Raw genomic sequence first — 23,843 nt, forward strand, 5'->3', positions numbered from 1 at the left:
GAAATTCACTCCCAAACGGGCGTTTTTTTTTCTTTAGGTGAGCGTTGTTACGCGATATATTAGAGAAAAAAATAAGGGAAAGTTTTGCTGTCGAATAACTTTATTTACACGAAATGTAGAATAAGAGCAAAATATAAATATGCAAATTTAGATGTTAAGAGTTATATATTTTAAAGTATAATAAAACATATATTCAAACTTGCATAAAGTTTTATATATCCGGAAACATTATTATACGCACAAACCAACCTACACACATTGCACCAATTTAGAAAAAAAAAAGCACCTGAAACAAACATGAAAACCAAATGAAAATCAACCATTCTACAAAAAGAAGTCCAAGCAATGAATGCGCAGTTATTTTCATTCTTTCCGAAACATTTCACAGCTTCGAAATATTTTTTATCTGTAGCAGTGTAATGAGTTATATAACACGAGATAGTTAACGCACCCCCTTGACGCCCACTGCAATTAAGGGTCTAAATTGTTAGAAAATATTTTATAAAAATTCTGCAGCAATATAATAACTTTACGATTTTACCCCTATTTGATTTCATTAATTTCTCGGCAGTGTGTTAATTCCACGCCATTTCAACCCATCTGCTCTCTAACGATTAAACATTCGTAACTCCACTATGCAAAACGTACCGGCAACTCAAATTTCCATTCACAACTTCACATCTACAATTATTGGACAATGCAGGGTCATTTACAGGCTCCTGCATATCCAAGTGTGTCTTCTGTGTAGTTGGAAGGGTTGAAGTGTCGCAGGAAGAATTTTTTAAACCATGATCATCACCGCATTTGCATTTGTAACTAGATCGCGTTGGTAGACAAAGCTGTGGACAGCTATTTTTTGCACATCTGTTTACACCTAAAACACAAAAATGAACATTTTATGATATTTTTTAACAAAATATCTAATGATATGTTACTCAAATTATTAAGCAAAACTTTAATTTCAATATGCATGAACTAAAAGATAGAACAGTGAGAAATAAAATAGATCTTTTTGAGAGATTTTTTCAACGCTTATATCACTTAGAAATTTAGTATTTTTCTAAATGAGAGCATTAACTAATCATAAGTCAAGTTATTTTTTACCAGACATCAGTAACGCTTTCAAACTTATGCAAATTTGCAATACTGTATATACCAAAAATAGGTATATTTGAACCAATCAGTCTATATAAGCTGATGTGAAGAAATATCATTGAATCCATGAAACTTAAAGTTGCCAAGTTAAAGTAAAAGGAAGTTTCCCAAGTGAAGTAGACAATTAGGTCAGAAAACCAAGGTATTTAAAAAAGCTGGATTTAGTTTATAGAAAAGAGTAAATCCACAAATTCAATAATAACTTTAATGCAATTAAATCTTATGTACTTATCTACTCCAGTACCATGAGCAAAGTACTTTGTTACTGGTAGGGGGATATTGTGACGCATAAAATTTCGTCTAGTTTACGTATTGCGCAAAATTATAAACTTTCTTCCCGGGCTTAATTACTGAATATGCTAACTAGATATACCTAGGGCTCCAGTTTTTTTAGGGACCCCAAAATGTCTCAAAATGTTTTAGCCAATGATTAAAATTGTAAAGTTTGACGCCAGGGACCCTGATAATTACTTGGCCATACGTACATTTAGCTAGAAGTACCATTACTTGAACTTCTAGGTAAACTAACAGATATTACCGTGTGTTAACCAAACCAAAGTTTTTTTTTTTTTCATCTAAAGAGAAAATCTACGAACTTCGTAATGTACAACATGCAAGTTAGATACTGGGATTTATATCAATCTTCCAACGGACACTCTCTATACTAACATGGGAGGTCGTGCGAATATCTCAGATATACTACTGAGACGATCAAGAGGTAATATCAAAATTATGTTGTAATTAGACAAAAGTTGATAAGTAGATTTTTTTTCAAAAAAAAAAAAAAAATCCAGTTTAAAATAAGGAAACAATGTGCCTTATAACTTAAAAACAATATAAAATGACTAAATGAGCATTAAAAACTTACATGAAAAAAATATTTGAACTCTCATTATTTTGACGAACTTTTTACATTTAAAACATAAACGACTAAATGTAATATGAAAGTAAAAAAAAAAAAACGAAATAAAGAAAATGCAAATTAAACTAAACAGTATAGTGTATCTCACAGACAAAATTAGCAAATATCCATACTATCAGATGCTACCGGCGCTAGGAAAGTTCTGATAATGAAGTAGCACTAGAGGAAAGTCGGACTTTCGTAACGGTAACTGGCGTAAATCTTTTGAAATGAAAGTCCATCTTACGTGTGCCCAATGAAAGGTTGGTGATCAGGTTTAGTTTCAACCATTTAATTTTAAAAAACAGAAGTGTATTATTCTATTTCAACGTTATATGGATAAAGAATTTCAAAGATTGATGGAATGACGTTGTGACTGATGAAAATTATCATAAATTTCGTGATTTGTAATTTGTGAACAGTCCTCCAATCCCAATTAAAATTATTTTTTGAAGGAACATACTATGTATATCAAGACGGATTTGCGACTAAATCTAACGACAAATAACTAAGAAATATAATTTTTTTGGCATCAAATTATGAATATCTTGTTAGTTGTTAAGTCTCATGCCGGGGCCGCGGTAGCCCGATCGGTAGAGAGTCGGATTCGGGGCCGGAGGGTCCTGAGTTCGAACCTCGATGGTCGAAGATCCACCGTCGTCATTAAAGGGGACTGGGCGACGTTAAATATGCTCGTGGTCTCAATGTCCTCCAAGTGAAACGATACCTCTGGGGGTGCTAGCACCAGGTAGCTATTAGCTCCTGGTCTAGTTCTAAATTCTCATTAACTGTTCGATCCGGTGATGGTGCTGCCATCTATCGGTATAAAAAATAATGGAGGCAAGGCACTTAGTATGCAGTCCTCGACATAAATACAGTTGTAGTCAGTTGTGACTCGGAATCGAATCGAACTCTCATGCAGAATCAGGTTGGTGTTTTGTTTTTTCAATGAAGCGATCGAAGAAAAGTTGAAATTGACCTTTAACGACAGCATTTACCCACCTAAACAAATAAACAGTTTTTTTTTTTTCAAGTATTAAGTGCAGATTAAAAAGGTTAGGTTAATTACTAAGTTAATACAGTTATTGTTCTTATCGAAGAGTAATTTAAAATTGATTTTTGCAATTTTAAATTGTAAGTAAAGTTTAATGAGCTGTACTTTCAATACATACTTTTTAAAACTTATTTTAAGTACTAAGATAAAGTTTTGAAGCCATTACATTGTTACTAAATTCTTTTCCCAGTAGTTTTAATGGAAAATTCACCCAACTTGGTGAGGTGATTTTGTAACAGAAACTATTATTCATACCTGGATCATTATTATTTAATTTGTGCTTATACGTTATTACACAACCGAGGAATGTAGCTATACGTATTAGTAAATACATGTATATCTCTGATTAAAAGATTTTATTTTGTTTTATAAAAAAGTAAAATCTGTCAAAAAGTAACCCCTGCTTGAAGAACAGTTCCGGTTTATGTCTTTTTGTTATACAATGTGGCTATTTTTATCCACTCATGTCGTACCAGATTGGTTGAATTTGCTTCGCATTCTTGTGAAACGCTATTTCAAATTTTGAAACAAGTTAGAACCAAAGGATACAAACTGAAAAGAGCTAATCAAATATGGTTTTAAAACCGTCCGAGAAATGTTAGAGATATCATTTCCGCGTATATTTCAATAAAAAATCTTTCTTTACGCAAGTGAACGATTCTTTCCATCTATGATCAGTTGACTACTTACAGTATAACGTCCATGGTTAATTTCAAACGCATTAGAATCTTGTGTTTAAAAGTAATACAACAAGTGACACTGCGTTTCTCCCAAGCTAAGAATGACAGCCACAGTGAGTTGCTCGTACATTTGCAACTTTTTTTGCTACAAGATAATAATTTAATAGCAATTAAAAATAAGTACATATGTCCAAAATAGTTATCAGAACAACCAGTTCATTTAACCCAGTCAGAAATGATTGAAAATATATTATGCATCCTAATGTAGCGCATTCTTTTGTAAATTAGTTAATGTAGCTATTTTAATAGCTATGAGCAATAAATACAGTCATAAAAACGATTTATTTTGAATCAAGAAAGAACATATTGTTTCCGAACGCTTATCTTTAACAGGAAATAATTAATACACCTTATTTTCAATTGTTTTGATCAAAAATCAAATCAGCCAAATTTATTATTAATAAACCTCCAATAAATTATGCTTTATACCTTGTGGCTGTTTTACTTTATGAATCATAGTCAAATATTCAGCTCGGGCTTTTCCATTCCGAACTTGGAAACAGTTGTTACCAGTTAACTTCTCACAACGCATAAAGCTATCTGTTCCCCAGTCAGCCCAATACACAAAATCTTCAAAAATGGTCATGCTGTAAGGATAATTCATTTCACCAATAAGTATTTCCTTTCTGTAAAAGAAACAAACATTTAATTAAAAAAAAGCTGTCGTCGAGGTTTGTCAGAAAACATGAATTTGCTGATATTTCTCATCTTTTGTTCTAGTATTTTTTTCTGCCGGTATAAAATGTTTACCATAAGTGCCTGATTGTGAGCAAACCTTTTTTCCTCAAATTTGTCTCGTTGACAAATTTTAGGATATTTTATGTTTTTTTTTTTGCATTTATTCGTGCATTCACAGCGATAAAAAAGTCATAGTAAGTTTTTCTACAGCTATCTTTTCAATTATTGATATGGTAATAATTTTTCTAAATGTTCAGTCTTCAATTCACTTCACCCCCCCCCCCATTTCCTCATTTGTTATCGAGTTTCTTGAAAAAACCCAAAAATGTGGTGTTTAATTTGGCTACTGGGACTATCGCTGCTGACATTTCTGTCTTGGAGCATTACTGTCTAACCTTACGAAATCTATTGAGCCCAATGCTAGGGTAAAGTCGAGTCAAGTTTCGAACTTTTTACGCTTAAATTGCGTGATTATAACAGTTAAGATAACGTTAATGACAACGCATAAGCGTAGTAAATAGTAAACATTTGCAACTCAGAGTGAATATGTTACACTTACTCTTTTATGTCGTATTAAAAATTTTATTTTTCAAACATATTTCAGCAATGGTCAAAAGGTAAAGAAAACTCTCGTTTTTAATATACATATACTACAGACAATTATGTCCTAAGTTTTAAAACTGCTCCTGCCGTAAGATTTATTAACTATTAAAACAATATTAAAAATCATTTTAAATTGTACAGTTCATTTAGTAAAAATTTAGTGACTGGGAGTTGCAGCAACAAAGAGTCAAGTTTATTTTTTGATTGTTGGGAAATCTTCTTGACTTAACTCCATGTTGCCTTAAGCGAATGAAGCAGCTGATTCTAACGAATAACTTGAGAACTATTAACCGGAGATAACTCCTTGTTAAACCAAATGAACTTGAGAACTATCAACCGGATATAACTCCTTGCTGAACCAAACAACCAAAAAATAGAGTTCAACTCTTTGTTGCTGCAAACCCTTCAATTGATATTGTAAATACATGAAAATATATTCAAAAACACGAAAAAATATTCATAAAATTTTAATATTGCAAAAAGGGATCCACTCATATTACAAATAAAATTCCGGTTAGACTAAAGAGCAGAAAGTTCTTAGGGATATGTTTTCTAAAGCATGATGATTCAAGTTTTATGCTTTATTTGGCAAGGGAAAAGATAACAGGACAAATTACATTTAACAATTATTTTATGTAAGAAACGTGTAATTTAAATCTTGCTTAAATTTTGACCTGTACGTGGGAAAGTTTTAGAGATCTGTAGTGTGAACACATAAACAGACTTATTTCATAATTTCGTTATTGGGAGCTCATTAAAGGAAGATTTTTATATATATATATATATATATATATATATATATATATATATATATATATATATATATCTGATTTTAGACTTCAATGAGGCATCAACTTTAAACCATAAGAGCTGCAGGACTCTAAAGCACATGTTATGAAATTACAAAAGGGGGGGGGGGATGAGTCTTAAAAAACGAACCTAAAGAGGCGAACATTTACATATGAGTGTAAAATATGCACAGTTATGCCTTGAAAATGATTAAAAACCGTATTTAAATAACACGCAAAAGTTATATTTTCTTACATTTCTTTTAATAATGTGTGTTTTACTGTAACACAGGTGTTTACACCCTTTTTTACTCAAGGGCCACATTGTAAATTTTTGGAGGCGAGACGGGCCAACAATTCTGCAATATTTCACAGTTCAAATGGTTTTGTTAGTGCTTGCCACCCCTCCCCCGGCATAAGCGCAAGATTTTTTTTTATTTTTTTAAAACGCGCTCAAGTTGCATGGGCATAGCCAGGATTCACGTTAGCTAAGGGCAAGCCAAAGACCAGCAAGGTAGTTGCCCCCCCCCTCTCAAAGGCCATAAGTTTTTTTCGAGGCAGGCAAGGACTTGACGATGCCACCCGAACCAATATTTGTAATGTTTCCAATAATAAAACTTAATTTGTGAAAAAATATATAAATGAATATGAAATGCAATTCTATAGTCAATTTATTGATTAGAAAAAAAAAAGATACCAAAATTTACAAATTCTTAAACGTTTTAGGCATTATTTGAATCAGAAGGATGGAGGTGAGGAATCAAATGATATCGTCCATAACATTTTCCAAATTTAGGTCTTAACTCTTTTGTTTCATTTTTGGTGGTTTCAAAGATGAAGTCTCCTCAGAGTCCACCTTCAGAGAAATTTTCAAAACTTACACTGAAATTCGCATTTTTAGGCAATTTTAGTAAAATAAAAGGAAAGAGGGGTTTCGATTTTCTCCTAATTATTTTTCAAAATGTTAATATTAGCTTAACGTTGGTGACGTCAAAAGGAGTTTCCCATTACAAATCACAGTTTTAAAAACGCAATTTTAGACTATAGGCGATTGATGATTTTAAGGAAATGGGGAAGGTTCAGATGCTCTCTCCGACAACGTATTGTGAATGAAGTAGTAAAAACACGTTTTTTGGACATCTTTGCTGATGTTAGAAATACGTTTAGAATTCAGGAGCTGTTTCTGAAACTATTCGGCATTCAAACTTCAAGAACGAAATTTCAGGCTACATATGTTGAGACGTTTGGAAAGGAAATGGTGGCTATTCAACGAAATAGTTTGAAATTTTTGCAGAAATTTTTTTTAAATTCCCATAAATGCAATTTGAAACTATCTTCGAGGATTTTCAGGAGGAAAGTAAAAGTTTGAGACTCTCTTCAAAGGGAGGGAGAGATGCCAATTGCTGTTCACCTCTGGCTACTCCCATGCTCAGGAGTGGTTTTGGAAACATTGTGGACTTTCAAAAAGCTTGAAAAAAAATATATTATCAAATAAAAAAATCATTTTGTAAGCTTTCCGCGAACCATGTAAAATGTTATCACGTACCGAATTTGATCCGAGTGCTGTAAGTAGAAAACCCATGCTTTACGTTTTTCACTATTTTTAAAGTACGGGCTCTTGAAATTATACATAATAACTTTAATCTTAAAATATAAGAAGCACTCAAACTTCCAATATTTACCTGTTAAAGCCATAGAAATCAGAAAAAAATAAAGTATTCAATTTAAAATCCGTCCAAAAAATGAGCTTTAAGACTTCATCAACAGTGAGTGCGGAAGGGTACATTGTCCCATTCGATGCAATAACCATACGATGACTGCCATCCAGCTCAGCTCTTTCAACAATACCATGTCTATCATCAATTGTAGAGCTCCAAACGCTCCAAAACATCAGTCTAGAAATACAATTGAAGACCTCTGTGCAAGAAAGGGACAGCTCCACAATTAAAAAACCGTATACAATTAAATTAACTATCAAAACACTTAACATCAACACTTAAAATGAACAATTCAATATTACTTTCGCAAAGTGAATTAACTGAATACATCCTTAACTCTTTGTTATTAAAGGTTGCAAAAGTAATATTTTATTTAGACACCTGTAATCCATTTTGATAGTTCCTTTGGACCAGTTTTTCAATACATGACACAGGTTCAAAAATCACTCAAGCACATAACGCTTTTATACAAAAATTTTAGACTTCTTGAAAACGACATCTTTTTACGCCTCGACAACGAGCTATAATTTGGAAAGTTTATATCGATACTAGCAGCACTCGCACGGCTCTGCCAATTCTAGGAATTTAAAGGAAGTCCCTTGAATAAATGAATCCCTCTCCCCTCTTTTGATGTAAAGTTAAAAAAAAAAAAAAAAAAAAACCTTCAAATTCCATTTTTATACTGAATAAGTAAAAAAAAATAAAATTAACAGTAGTTTTAAAATCTAAATAATCCACCAACTATATTGTTCATTACCCAAATTTGCCTAGCGACCACGCTACCGTAACCAACCAAAAAATGACCAAAGCGAACTCAGTCTCCATTGGCGATCCAGTTACTTTAACGATTGCTTTTAAACGAAAACACGCAACAGAGAAACATTTAAAAAAAGTACATCTAGAACAAATGGAAAATCCCGCACCCCATTGAAGAAAAAAAAATGAAGTAAACTACATAATTATAAATGCGTAGGTGTGAAAAATAAAGTCAGCTTCTATTCAATTAAAATATACGGATCGTTTTCCAGAATGTGCAACTTTTGGACGAAAATATTTTTCAATTTCAAAACTTTTTTTATTTTATTCTTACATGAAAGCATTACCTACTAGAAATAACCATAAACAATGGGGAAACTTAAGTTCCAATTATTTTACTCATAATTAAAATAAATAAAAAAACTTTACATTATGTATACGCAAATAAAACTTACGCATTTGGTGGCGATATGGTAAAACCGTTGATTTCCAAGACTACGTTAGCTAGTAAAGTTGCACAAAACTTTCCACTTTCCTCACACACTTTGATCGACCCATCACCATCAGTATAGTATATGTTCTTCGTAATCCAGTCCCGCTTAACATGAGTTACTTTCAAAGGATCTTTAATTAGTGTATCTTGCTGCTTCGTGTCAAACTTGTACACATTTATTGCTTCCTAAATACAACATAAAAATTCAAGACGCAAATTATTAAAGTTAGCGATGAGTTCATGTTTTAAAAGGGATTCAATCAAACTAGATAACGTATATTATGATGCAATCTGAGGAATATATATAACTACGAAGCGCAAAATGACAAAACACAACAGTGTAATTAAACATTTCGATTGCAACTAGGTTTAAAGAAACCCTCATTTTAAAAATAATTTTAAATGCTGAAATAAATTGTCTTGATTGACGGTTAATGTGCACAATTTGTCAAATTTCAGTTAATATCTTAAATAGAGCGTTATTCTCGAGAATGTTTCGTACAATATTTAACCGGATCTGAAGGATAAATTTAAAAATAAATCTAAATAAGTATCTTGTTAAGGCACATACTTTGGTTAAAAAAATACAACCTAAACAAATATGCAGTTGAAAACTTTTGCCCTCATTGTTGTACTAAAGTAGCAACAAAAAGAGAAAAACGTGTTAAATCTGTAATTCCTTTCATATTTAAGAGGCCAATATTTTTAACAACGCGATTCATTTTTATATTTCTTGGATAGAAACGGCTATTTCAATGTGGATTTTGAAACAGGTTCGCACAGTAAAAGCGCACACTTTATGCAGAATGGCATTCCTTGCAGTATAGCTGTGTTTCTACATAAGTAAAAAGATTCATCACAACGTAGAGAAAATCACATGGTTATGCTGATTGTTGTGTTAATCCCTAGGTAATTATATATGTAGCTTATAATTTACTGGTTATGTGTCTCTTTCTTGGAGCCATTAAAATGTATGAAATTTACCAACCATCATTAGCCATGTTGATGTAGAACACCTTTTTCAGTAACTACCAATTTTAATGTGCTCAATTCATTCCGCTCACATCAATAGATACAAGAATTTCAAAATATTTGTCCGATCCCTGTGCAAACACTTACCGAACAAATGCGAAAATAACAGAAAACAAGAATTAACATACGTACATATGTACGGCGAAGTTTCGTCTTCATGTAATTTCGTCAGTAATAAAAAAAATTGCCTATATTGGGCCACTGCCTAAAGTCGACCTCACGTATAAAAACTATCGCAAATCTCTTGCTATTTTTTTAGTAGAAATACAAAGCTTTAGGCCTGCAGGTGTCGAAGATCAAGTTTAATCAGACTTCGGATTGCGTAGCTTGTGTGGCAAAGTGCCTTGTAATTAACGATTCTAAAATTTCATTTTCGTTACGTATATCTAGTTGAATAATATCAGGACTTTTAAACTGAAGTAAGTTACTACTGTAGGGGAAGCTGCTGTACCCACGGACGGTTGTACCTACGGACGTTGGTTGGGAAATTCTGGGTATCGTTGAGAGAGATCCTAATTTGGCTTCAACGTGTGTGTCAACCCTCTCCAGTACCCCAGGAAGTTTCAACGCCATCAAACGAACATTTAAGATTCTATCACATTTATTTTTTCGGTTTTTGTAGGATTTTAGTAAAAAACATGAGCAATTTTTTTTTTCGTCCTCCGTGGATTGTATTATTTATTTTGAATCAATACATCTTGAAGGTTTTGTTTCTGAATTTTAATGTTGTAAAACTGTGATCCTGTCGATGTGACTGGCTTGGCGAAAACGGCGTACCTTTGTACCCAAGGACACATAACCATGTGACCCACGGGCGGCAATTTTTAGTCTCTTTGGGTCACACCTGAGTCTTCTTACAACGTGAAATACCTCAAAATGGTGCCTTGCCATCAACTTCCGCAATTTGTATTCAACAATGATCATGAATTTCAAGTAGGGCTTGAAGATATAGTGTTGAAGTAACCCCACCTGTTGTAGGATCTACAGACCGTCAATCCAACCTGTTTTCATTTGTAGTCAGTTTAGATTAAACCAACAAAAATCTAGAAAAACCGAGTTTTTGGAATGGGTTAATTTGGTTAAAAGGTTTCAATTTCCATATAAATTGAAGTTATTCTGTAGGTTCATAAAGTAGGTACATTCTGTTTGTAGATTGAGTACGCACTACACTGTAGAGATGAATGCTCAAGCAAATAGATTATTGAAAGTAGATTAAATCGGCATTTACACTGTCCAATATCCCAAAAGATATTTGTATACAGGGTGTTTCGTTTTAATTTGCAAGACGTCTATATTTTCTCAACCGTTCAAAATCAATTGCAAAGTTAAGATATTGAAAGTTTGAAACAAAAATAAAAATGAGTCAAAAATACAGAATTTAACTTTTTATACGGAACGCTCTGTATACGAGTTTAATAGAGCATCTGATTTTTTTTTTTGTGTGCGAACATCCAATAGGATCTATTACTCAGTAACAAATAAGAGCCTTTTGTTATATGGATAAGCAGCAAGCATTGTAAATATTTTGAGTAATTTTCTTTTTCCTGTAAATAGACATGAGCTGCATATCAGTGAGTTTTCCCCATAGCGGACACAAAACATAAAAAATCGCATAACAAGTAAAAAAAAACACAGAATGCCCGGTAATGAAATCTTTGTCACAAGAATAACGTAAAGAGTCGTTTTTTGAAAGATGGACAAAGTAAATGGGGGCTTGATAGTTCACACCCTCAATTTTCCTGAAACTTGCTGGATATTTTACTAGTATTGTGATAAGAAAAAGTGAAGCTTCTTTCCTCTCTAATTTGACATGTTGGCACTCGAGTGGAGGTCAAAGTTTAGGGTCGTGAGAAAAATGAACTAAATATATTGCTTTGCTTCAAAAGCAATGATTGAACCAAGCCAACTCTTTTAAATAAGTATACCACTTCATACTGCCAGCATAAATATTTTGGTGGCTCACTCATGGCTTTGAGGGCATAGAGCAATTGAAACTGCCACTGTTTTTGCCTTGTTTAAGCCCGGATATCTGCTAAAGCAGTGAGTAGCCCTCGGAAATAAGTATACGATTAACTACTCACCACAGTATAGTACTAAGAAAAATTTAAAATAGCTTTCGTTTCTCTTGACTTTAAAAAAAAAAAAAAAAAACTTTGGAGATAGTTTCACTAAATAGCCAAGTTAAGAGATCAATAATTTTGATCGCGACAGGTCAAAAACTTTGGGAAACAGCTATAGTTACAGTCCGAATGGTGTAGTTTAAGGTCCAGGTTAGAAGCCTATGGCAACTAATAAACTTTTAATTACGCGGTCTCAAAGTTGATAATTTGAAACGACAAGAATCAAAGTTTTAGGTCAATTACTCTAAAACGCCTGAGTCAATAACTTTGAGCAAGAGCTGTAATTATGCTCTACGTGGTGTAGTTTTAGACTCATGTCAGAAAACCATGAGCTCTAATCATCTTATTTAATCAATGGTCTCAAAAATGATGATTTCAGCATAAAAGAGCGTTTTTTTTTTTTTTTCACAAGTTTAAGTGCGTACTATTCAAAATCTTATGAGCTCAAACTATAAGCTCCCAAAATTTCATTCTTCCAGTGTAATAAAATTTTCTGTAACCTTCACCACAACATGGCAGTTCTTCTCACAAAGCTGATTCGCCATTTTTTAGATCCTAGATAATCAGGATTCGAATCTCGCAAGCTGAAAATTTGCATATAGGTTAGTTTCAAAGACATCTCTACACCTCTATCAAATTTCGTTCTATTCAAACAGGGACAATTTTAAAAATTAAAGCGTTGACGTGGAATCACTCTGATATAACATTGTGACAATTCACATGCATCTTTGGTTATTTTCGACTTTATAATGATCAGAAATCAATGCTATATTTTAGGAAGAGGATTGCAATTAGGTAACAGATTGAGTTTATAACTACAGTAGAGTTTGCATATACACTACAAGTTTATTAAATTTGGCTCAAAAGTAGAAACATAAATACAAAGTAAAAAAAAAGGTTTGTTAGACAATAACAAAAGATGCGGGTGAAATATGCATAATGTTTATATCAGAGTGATCCCACGTCAACTGACCTGATTTTTCAAACTGTCCCCGCTCGATCATCCCCGAATGGGATGAAATGTTATAGAGGCGTAGAGATGTCTTTGGAACTAACTTGATGCTAATTTTCAGCATCCGAGACCCGAATCCTAAGGATCTAGGATCTCCGAAATATAGTGCTCCAAACTGGCGGATCAGCTTTGGGAGAAGAAATGCCATGTTGTGGTCAAGGTTACAGAAAACTTAATTACACTGGAAGCATGAAATTTTGGGAGCATAAAGTACATTTGACTGTTGATTCATTCTAGTATTTATGCGAGTGTGAGCTCATAAGATTTTGAGTAGCACGCATATAAACTCGTGAAAAAACTCTCTTTTATACTGAAATCATCATTTGAGACAGTTTAATTAAATAATATGATTACGTATCATGGTTTTCTGACATGAGTCTTAAACTACACCATGTAGAGAATAATTACAGCTCTTGCTCAAAGTTATTGACTCAGGGATTTTACAGTAATGGACCTAAAACTTTGATTTTTGTTGTTGACCCGTCGCGATCAAAGTTATTGACCTCTAAACTAGGCCATTTTTAAAAAATCATCGATTTTGAGACCGTTTGACTACTAAAGCCAAGAGAAACGAAAGCTATTTTATATTTTTCTTGGTACTATACTGTGTTGAGTGGTTAATCATATACTTATTTCCGAGGGTTACTCACGGCTTTATCAGATATCCGGTCCCTAACAAGGCAAAAAATGTTTAAAAAATTGCATTTTCAATTTACCTTTGCCCTCAAAGCCATGAAAGTGAGTCAGCAAAATATTTATACTACAAGGTACCTAACATCAAGTATTATCCTTATTTAAAAGAATTGACTTGGTTCAACTCATTGCTTTTGAAGCAAAGTAATCATATATTTAGTTTTTTTTCCATAACCATAAACTTTGACCCCCAACTAAAGGTCAAACAAATCAGTTTAAAAAAAAATTAAACTTCACTTTTTCTTATCAGAGTACATCCACATCGTACATTCACTTTTTCTTATCATAAAACATCCTGAAATTTGTACGAAAATTGAAGACATCAACCATCAAAAGTGTCCAGCTATAAAAAAAAGACTCTTAAAGACGATTGTGTACATGAAATGTCAGCAGTGAATGCATCAATACTGTGCTAAAAAACGGCATGCATATCCGTTTTAGCTCTTCATACTATTTTTTACGCATTATGTCTTAAATATGGAATCAAGATTCAATAACTTTTCGGCAGTATTCAATTATTAAGGAAAATTGTAAGAACATAGTAGGAAAACTAAAAAATGTAAAATGGTTACATTTTCTGCGTTGACATAAAAGAAAACATGAGTGCAAAGTGAACGTTTTCAAATCCCAAGAAGAATTGTCATTTGATAACATATGCACTTCTACACGCCTGTTTGTGAAAATTGCAACACCACGAAGGACTTACGCATGTGAGCTGAAAATTGCATGAAATGTAAAGTAGGACATGATAGGCAAATGATTAGAATTTCAGATCTATAGCGCATGCGTATGCTGAGCAGCGCCCTCTGAACGGCGGATCGAACTGAATATAAAAAGACAGCTGTAGCGAGGTGTGTATGATTATCGGTGGTTATATGCTAGAGTAAACGTTAACTGAATCTTTGCTATGCTTCGTCGACGAAAGAAAGCGAAATTTGAGCAAATTTCGGAGTTTGAACGGGGCAGAAACGTCGGTCTTCGTGAAGCTGGATTGTCTTATCGTGCAGTAGCCGTTCGTGTGCAGCGTAACAGCAGCACAATCATGCGTGTTTGGAAGCAGTGGACGGACGAGGGTCCGACAGCTCGGAAATCCGGGATTGGACCTCGAAATGTGATGTCAGCTCGCGATGACAGACACCTGGTGCGTACGGCGCTGACGAACCGCACAGCTTCTTCCAGACAGTTGGCAGCACAGTGGTCAACAGGTACAGGTGTTTCATTGTGTGCTTCATCAATTCGGAGAAATGTCTGCTACAGCGTGGGCTGTGCGCAAGGAATTTCATCATACAGGCAACAGGTCGTCTTTTCTGACGAATCCCGCTTCAATTTGTGGCACCATGATGGCCGAATTTGTGTCAGGCGCTATGCCGGTGAACGGCACGTTCCGGAGTGTATTATCGAACACCACAGTGGACGAACACCCGGAATTATGATCTGGGTGCCATAGCATATCATGGACGACCACAATTGCTGCGAATTGTGGGCAATTTGAACAGTACCCGATACATAAATGAAGTTTTACAGCCCCAAGTTATTTTTTCCTGCAAGGATTGCCAAGGTCTGTATTCCAGCAGGATAATACCCGTCCACATGTCGGCAGGACTGTCATATCCTACCTCGATTAGGTACAGCAGCAGGTACAGCTTCTTCCTTGGCCTGCATATTCCTCTGATTTGTCATCGATTGAATATGTGTGGGATTTCGTTGGGCGGCGTCTCGCTCGTTATTCTCGTCCTGTTGCTTCGACGGACAAATTTTGGTTGCGCGTCCAAACAATATGGAATACTCTTCCACAGGCAGATATTCAAACTTTGTTTCACTCCGTGCCGAGTCGTGTAGCAGCTTATTGCGGCTCGTGGTGGAAACAAAATAATAATTTCTATCTATTTTTATTGTTTGTTTGGTTTGAAAATGTAATCATTTATTAGTACCATTACCACTCAACTGTGTATTAAATTTCATTCAACTATGATGCTTCGTTCATGGTGTTGCAATTTTCACAAACAGGAGTGTATATGTTAGACCAGAAAATAGCAGTAAACTGCTTATAAAACTGGTATCTTTGTGCGGAAAATATACGAAAAATAGCAACGCTGCGAAAAAAAATACATCAATACAGTTATCACTATCTTCAGTACACAAAAGACGTGCTTTTAAACACAAATAGTACAAGTAAGCAGTCTTAATCAAATATGAGTGATGTTTGCGTCCGGAAGCTCAAATCAATTTCACTTTGTAAGGGTGCTATAAATCTAAAACATGCATTTACAGTGTTCTTTGCAATACAAAGTGTTCTTTCACTTTTAACAATTTTATTAAACGGCTAAAGGGGCCTTTTAACCTTCAAAATTTTCGTTTTTCTTGGAAAACTATTTGTTATGCATAATTTAATTCTGAACAATTTTATACCTTATTTATTACCATACACAAAAACTAATTTATCGTAAAAATGCGTAAACTTTCCCCCAAAAGATTTATGTTAACAGCAGCTGTTTAACCCTCGTTTTCTCAGGTGCCGACCCGTGCCGGTTTCTCGTTTTGCATGCGCGATATCTCAATAAGTTTCTTATATATTTCCATAAAACTTTTCATGCATGTTTGTCTGGTTCATTTTTATGATCTGAACCATTTTTTTTAATATTTATTTTTTTGAAATTTTATAAGTTAATATGAAAATGTACCGAAATTTTGGGCGAAAATATATATATTTTTTAATATTAACTTTCATTTTTATTTAAAATTTAGGTTCAGATAATAAAAATAAACCAGACAAACATGCATGAAATGTTTTACGGAAATATATAAAAAACTTTCTGAAATATCATGCACGCAAAACGAGAAGTCGGCACCTGCTTAACTTAACAGCTGTTGTTAACATGAATCTATTCGGAAAGTTTACGCTTTTTTATTATAACTTGAAAAGTTTTTTGCCCCCCCCCCCGTATGGTAATAAATAAGGTACCAAATTGTTCAGAATTAAATTAAACTAAAAGAATTAAATGCATAACATATTTTTCAGAAAGTCGAAAATTTCAAAGGCTAAAGGTCCTTCGACCCCTTAACTACCCAAATTTGTGCTTACCTGCGCATATGAAGACCAAAACAACAATCCTTCAGCGACATCAAAATCAATTCCTCTCAAATCGTTCAAATCACCTTTAACGTAAGGTTTCTGAGAATAGGTATCAAGATAGATGCCCCATATTTCTTCCGGCATCATGTAGACAAGTATACCTGGTCCTCCATCAGCTTTACATTTCCCGCTCTCAGCATCTAAGTAGTACCCCTCGGCGCAAGTACAGTGGAAACCACCTACTGTATTGTTGCAGAAATGGCTGCAGTGTCCAGGTATGGTGCATTCATTTATATCCTCACATGTTTTTCCATCTGCATTGAGGGTAAAGCCACTTTCACAAAGACATACAGACCCTTCAGGAGTTCTCCTACATGCTTGGTTGCAGCCATGATTATTTAAGCAAGACACTAAACACAAGCCAGATTCGTCTGTAGCATCAGTGCAATCTTGGCGTCCATCGCAAACTTTTGACCACGGCAAACATTGACGAGATGAGTTACAGGAAAACTCTTCACATTCTTTAGCTATAATTAATTTCAATATTAATAATATAACATGCCGTAATAACTTTGAGTAAATATTTTAAAAGTGAAGTTCTAAATTGGCCAGGACAGCTTTCCCATGCTATACATTGGTTAAAAGGAATTATTTGAAAAATAAAAATTAGAGGCTCTGATTTTGTATCTGTAACTGTTTTGGTTTCAATCATCATTTGCCACACATTTACTTAATACACAGAGAAACGCTTATGTTACAACTTACCAAACTTTCAGTGTATTTAAGCGATCTAATGATAGCTCTGAATTGTCAAGATGCAAATTTAATTAATATTTGAAGTTATATTTTGAGAATGCAATTGATAAGTTTTTGAGGTAAATCCTTATCAACCAGCAACTAAATACAGAAGGTCTGTGACTAGTCTTCTGAAACATGTGATGAAAAAGCTATTACTACAAGTTAACTTCCTGCTTTCTTCAATGTAAAATAATGCTTATTTTTCCTTCATGCAGTATCTTTATTTTTAATATTTTTTAATGCAATTAAAAGTGATAGTCAGCAGTCTAAACACTGTGTGTGATTCAAGTTGCACGACTATTTTCAACAAAACTTAGTAGAAAATTAATTACTTAAGTGGTGTTTACACGATGGTTGTGTGTTGCTGATAATATTTTAAATTATTTTCTGGAAAAATTACGAAAATTCCTTTTTTTACTCATGGTTTTCAGAATTTTCAAATTTCAAAAGATTTAAAAAGTCAAAAATTTAATTTCAAAACAATACACAAAATGCTGTTTTGTTTATTATTATTCATTTATTGACTGACTACGCATTATGTTTAATAAAAAGAATAAACATTAAAGGGAGGGAGAGCAATGCGGTCATGGGAGTCATGACCCCCATTAAGCAACCAAATGTTGCCTAAAGCTGCATTTTTGGCACTTAAATTTAGAAAGCTTCGCCCTCCTGACGCTTTATTCGATTCCAAAAATAGCATTTCGACACACCTGCCTCCTCCAAGACCAGAAGTTACATCCGTGCTTGGAAACAGGCTTGTTAAACTTTTAACATTAAATGAAAATTGACACAAAAGTAACTTAACTTTCTGTTTAGTGCATTTAAAATTGTTATTTAACCACATTTAAGGAGGATTTATTGGAAGATGAATTAAAAGATTTTATATGTTCATTTTGTAATCCCATCCCTGCTACATCCGTCTTGGATGACAAAGTACGTTCTTGATGATAAACTCTTTTCAAATTAAGTTCCTTTTGTCCATAACTTGCTCCGCATCTTTTCTTTAAGATGTTACATACCTTATTTTCAGATCTCGGTCACATAAATATGAACAACAATGACTGAAATTTTGGATCGAATTGTTCTGCAGATTGGCCGTTAGGACTTGAAATGCAGAAGATTTTTTTGGATCACTCTGTATTTGCTACTTTTCAAAATAGTGTTAAGATATAATTGTCCTACCTTAACATTCTTTACACAACAGACTCCCTAATAATAACAATTTGCACAAATAACAATAAAAACAATCAATACTTTTTTGTCCCGTCAGTAGCTAATTCCTGTTCAGAAAGAATAAATGTTTAACTGCAAATATAATAAGGATTTTGTTGAAAGAATGAGATTTTATTTTTAAAATTTGATGTCTAAAAATCCTTTTAAATTTACTGCAAAAGCAACCGTAAAAGTATCAGGCAACTATCAAAAGGAAAAAAAATATTTATTTGAATTTTGGTGTCGTAAATTCAAATTATGTTTTTCCCATTAACGACTTGCAATTGGACCCAACTCGTTTGGTTTATTATTTCTACAAATGGCTACTAACGCAATCATTATTGCGAGATATGCAACTTGAGTTCAAGATGTCAAAGCGAAAATAAATGCCAGAAGCTGGACGTTGTGCACTGAATGGTGTTTTTATCCGAAGATAATTGTGTAAAGTCGAGAAGGTTGGGCATAAAGTTGATTCAGTAGGTAAATTTGATACAGTCAATTAACGCCACTGTCAATGAAGAAGGGCATGCTCGCGAAGGCCGGTGGAACGGAGGAGTTTTCATTATAAGCATATAAAAATAAAATCAAAGGAACATCAGCTACGGTCAAGTGAAAGCAATCGTGATTGCTCCAAAAAAAACGTCGGCCGAGTACTACAGGTAGGTAACTGAAATTTTAGAAAAATAGAGTGATTGACTTTTGTTATAAATATTTGATCGAGTTAAGACATACATGATTTAATGAAACAGAATTTAGAAATTGTACTTTAATAACTTTTCAAACAACTCATTCGCAAAAAACGTATATAAAATAATTTGTCTAGTTTACCTTTAAACAGTATCAAAACAGCTGAAACTTCTAGCATTCACCATTCGATTTTTAAGTTATAAAATATTTAGATGCTTAAAAACACATTTATGGCTAACAAAATGTGTGCGTTCAATTAATTTGACTAATGTTGCTGTAATTTGAAGACTTAAGAAGGTATATTGACATATTTCAAGAAAAACCAGCGTAGAAAACAAACTTTTGGTTAAATGTTTTTTTTAACTACAGACAAAAGTTGATTTTGCATTTTTTATAAGCCAAATACGCATTCAAAATGAGCTTGTTCAACTGCAATTCATATAAAGCGTTATACATCGTTCGCAATATTAACCTTCACAACTAGAAGCTTTAACCAAGTTCGTATCTCATGGAACTTTTTCATTACCTTCTAACTCAGACAACATATTCACAAATAACACAAAGCGCTTTAGCAAAAAGGGATAAGAAAAGTGGCACTTATTACCTTTAGGTATAGCGCAATTTAGTGCTATTAATAAGATATTTTAAATTAAAAAGTTCATTCTTTCCTCCTGAAATTAATATGGCTGTAGAATAAAGTTCAACGGCTATATAATGTTGTTCAACTAGCGAAAATATTCTCATTAATAAAAGAAATATTATGTTTCAAAAATTACACCCATTTGCGAATCAGTGATGCAAAAATTCTTATAATGAAAAACAATACTGACTGTTTGTAGCTGTAGAAGTTTGTACATTATGTAATTTGGTGCAATTTTTGATATCTTCGTCACTTCCGTCTGTGCAGTCTTCATCTCCGTCACAGATATTAGACCTTGGAATGCACCGTTTGGAAGATGGACATTGGTACTCTTCGGCAGTACAATTCCTTAAAACTGAAAATATAAAGTTTTTTCGAAAAAACAAAAAGTTCCTTATTAAAACACTTCAGTCAACCTCATCAGTATAAAATAGTTTTTAGGGTACGAATGCAAACTCTGTCCCAGGTGTATTACAGTAAACTTTTGATTATCCGCAGAATAGGGTGGCACGCTAACAGCAGATAAGCGAAACTGGCGGATAATCCACAAAGTAGAGAAAAACGATAATAGTGTATGCAATAGCTTAAGATCTACAGCACACGCATACACTTAAATTATACCTGAAACGATATCATTGTATCTAAAAATTAAATGAGAAAGCTAAGAACGCATCGCTCATTACTGCCAAATGAATTACATAAATACTCGGACAAATGGCTAGGTTGCACTGCTGGTGCGGTCACTCGTTTACCCACGTAAGTTATGTATATCTAAAAAGCAGTCAAGTATTCTGGATCTAAATCCGTAAGTATTGTAGATCTAATAATCAGGCTTTAACTTCGCAGGTTCGTTGACTATGGATGGTTAAGTTTTGTTAGAAGGGAGTGAAAAAAAAGAAATGTCTAAAAATGAATTTTGCATTTTTTAAGTTAGAATAAGTGCATTTACCTACAGTCAGTAATGTTTTTGACAAGTTTGAAATGCTGCGGATACTTGGAAGTGTACCGTATATGTATCTACCAACTGATCTGATTCTACCAACTTTTACAGATCACTACTAGTGTGGAAAAACCTGAAAAAAGTAATAAAGTTCTAGTGTAATCCTTAGGGCTTAGAATTGGCTTAAGTGTGGTAACTTACTGCTTAATACAGAGTATCTTAGTTCAATTTTTTGGTTGGTTTTAAGCAATGAATACAAATATTCGCGTTAAGAAATGCGTTTATATACTATATATCGCGTTTATATACTTAAGCATTTTGAGGCAATGGCGTGTCAATAAAATTTACTTTTTTACACGTAAACATAGTTTTGGGAATATTTTTCAAACTCAAAACTTTTTTCAAGTAACTTCAATAATTTTAAGAATAAGAATGAAACAAAATACAAGAAATGTTTAACGATATGAATATCAACACAATATTAACCTTATAATAATATGGGTATTTGTAAGATTCTATCAGTGAGAGGTTGTATCAGATGATCTTACTCCCCATAACCACAGTCTATTTTTACCCAGTTGAAGACTTGAACTATAAAAATAGGCCACATTACAACAAAAAATCTACCCCTTTATATGTATTTTCAGTAAACTATAAGCAATATTTGTTCATTCGTAATGGAAACGTATGTATTGACATCTTAAGAAAAATAAACATAAATATGCTCAAAATACTGACATGTAGTTCTGCCTTAGCCCTTTGCAACTTACTGTTTAATAAACACAAATGATCAAGTCTTGCAATTCAAAATACAATTTATAAAATTAATTCGTTTATGCTTTTGTAAAGATTATTTCCAAAAATTGATCGCAAAGCAGGGAATCAGGAGAATAATCAACATTTGTATCAGCGTCAAAATAGTTTCAGTAGGAATGTGTTGACATTTATTGTCCAGATCTCTCACTGTGAAAGACGATCTTACATGGTTTCAAATTCATTCTATTCTACTTAATTTAAAGAATATTTATAATTAAAATTATTCAAAACGTCCATTAGATTTTAATCATTCAACTGAAGTTCTAAGTATTTTGGTTGCGGGTATGACACTATTTATATGACGTTTGGGAATAAACCTTTGACCCTTAATTGGCAATTTTTCTTCCAAAGTCGGTGTTGAGGTGGGGTTTATGTAACCCTAAAATTTAATCAATTGTGATCATCAAATGTAGCAAATTAAAGTACAAAGTGTCCGAAGACACCCCACATCGCCAGTTAATGGCGATTAAGAATTCAAAATTTAGAATAGCATCGAGCGTTTAGAAGTTATCATTTATTGTTTACAATGATACTTGGACCTTACTAAAAGCTATTTAAACAGTGATAGTTTACAGCCGAAAGTTACGTTAAAAACGTCTGTCGTTTTCTGATTTTATTGTTGCTCGCGTTTAATTTTTACAAATAATATTAAGGCTCTTCATGATTTTCTATTCAGCCATGTTTTTAGAAGTGTCAAAGGTTAATTTTAAACTCTTAAGAAAACTTTAAATTGTTAATGTTGATGACTTAAAAATTTCTTCAATCATCTGTGCTTCTTTGGTGAATTGATATATTTTGTATTTTAAGAGTTGCACGTGTAACAAACTCCCGTGAATGACTGTTTTGAAAAAATGACCATCACATAGCTCGTATACATTGAATAATTTATCCAAGTAATATTAACATTAAATGCAAATAGTCACAATTATCGTTTCATAAAAATAAAAGTCGGTCATAATACTTACATTATTAAGAATTTTCGTCGTTTTTATAGCCATCAGTAGCTCTGTTTTAATAACTTGCAGCAGAACATCGAATTAGCAAGCTCTGTAAACTAAACTCTAAAAGTAACCTATCCGAATCAAATAAAATTTTTGCTGTGTTAGGATCAACGTCTTTGAAGCAATGAAGAGATTTATGTAGATGGTAATTTTTCAAATGACGTTTTCAAATAAACATCAAAGATAAATATATAGGTTGAATCATGTCTTACAGTACACTGTAATTCTCCTTCATACTACTAAAAAACATTTTTTAGAGCATTTACTACAGCGTTTTGCTTTTCCTTTGATTTAACCTGTGCACTTAGAAACATTCTAGTCATTTAGAAGTTTTAACATTCTTTGACGACTTTGAAATTTTGCTAATGGAGAAAAAAGTTTCAACCGGAAACTAGGTATTTGCAATGAAATACAAATACTTACTGCAATTCATTTCGTCTGCGCCATTAAGACAGTCTTTTACACCATCGCAAACTTCATGTTTGAATACACATAACTCGTCACCGCAATTGAAGCGATCACCTTTGCAAACTGGAAAACGATCTAAGAAAAATTTAATCATTTACAGCTCAGTTAGGGTAGTAGTTATAACCAGAACTCAAAACAAATTTGCAAGTTTTTTTAAACAAAAAGTTATAATCTTATTCATTTTTAAAGTCGTGTTTACTTAAACTAAATGCTAAACACTAACCCGTAACTGGGGAGATTTTTTAATTTTTTTTCTGCAACGAGAGTGGTGAAGTAGGATTTATAACGTAGTATATAAACCCAACATTGTTTCGTGTCTACTGCACAAAAAAAATAAACAAGAAAACTTTGTCTTAATCATTTGTGTTATTTTTTTAACGTAAATAAACTTCTGAAAAAGTTAGTTTACATTTTGGTACTTTTCAGTTGTTGTGTACATTAGGTTGCTTCAGAAATCTATGGGGG

The 23,843-nt window shown here is 33.2% G+C and overlaps 1 protein-coding gene across 1 annotated transcript in view; it reads right to left on the minus strand.

Annotated features, from left to right (window-relative positions):
• The window catches only part of LOC129230996 (very low-density lipoprotein receptor-like), a 51,762-nt gene that overhangs the window by 19,528 nt on the left and 8,391 nt on the right, over positions 1-23,843 (minus strand). Inside the window, exons 3-9 of the mRNA XM_054865240.1 lie at positions 23,334-23,453; positions 20,344-20,508; positions 16,826-17,343; positions 8,849-9,072; positions 7,602-7,814; positions 4,280-4,476; positions 649-874 (exon numbers count right to left, since the gene is read on the minus strand). Coding sequence (XP_054721215.1) covers positions 649-874; positions 4,280-4,476; positions 7,602-7,814; positions 8,849-9,072; positions 16,826-17,343; positions 20,344-20,508; positions 23,334-23,453 — 1,663 coding nt within the window. The remainder of the gene's footprint in view (positions 1-648; positions 875-4,279; positions 4,477-7,601; positions 7,815-8,848; positions 9,073-16,825; positions 17,344-20,343; positions 20,509-23,333; positions 23,454-23,843) is intronic.

The sequence above is a fragment of the Uloborus diversus genome, chromosome 10 (genome assembly GCF_026930045.1).
Source record: "Uloborus diversus isolate 005 chromosome 10, Udiv.v.3.1, whole genome shotgun sequence".
Lineage (NCBI taxonomy): Eukaryota > Metazoa > Arthropoda > Arachnida > Araneae > Uloboridae > Uloborus > Uloborus diversus.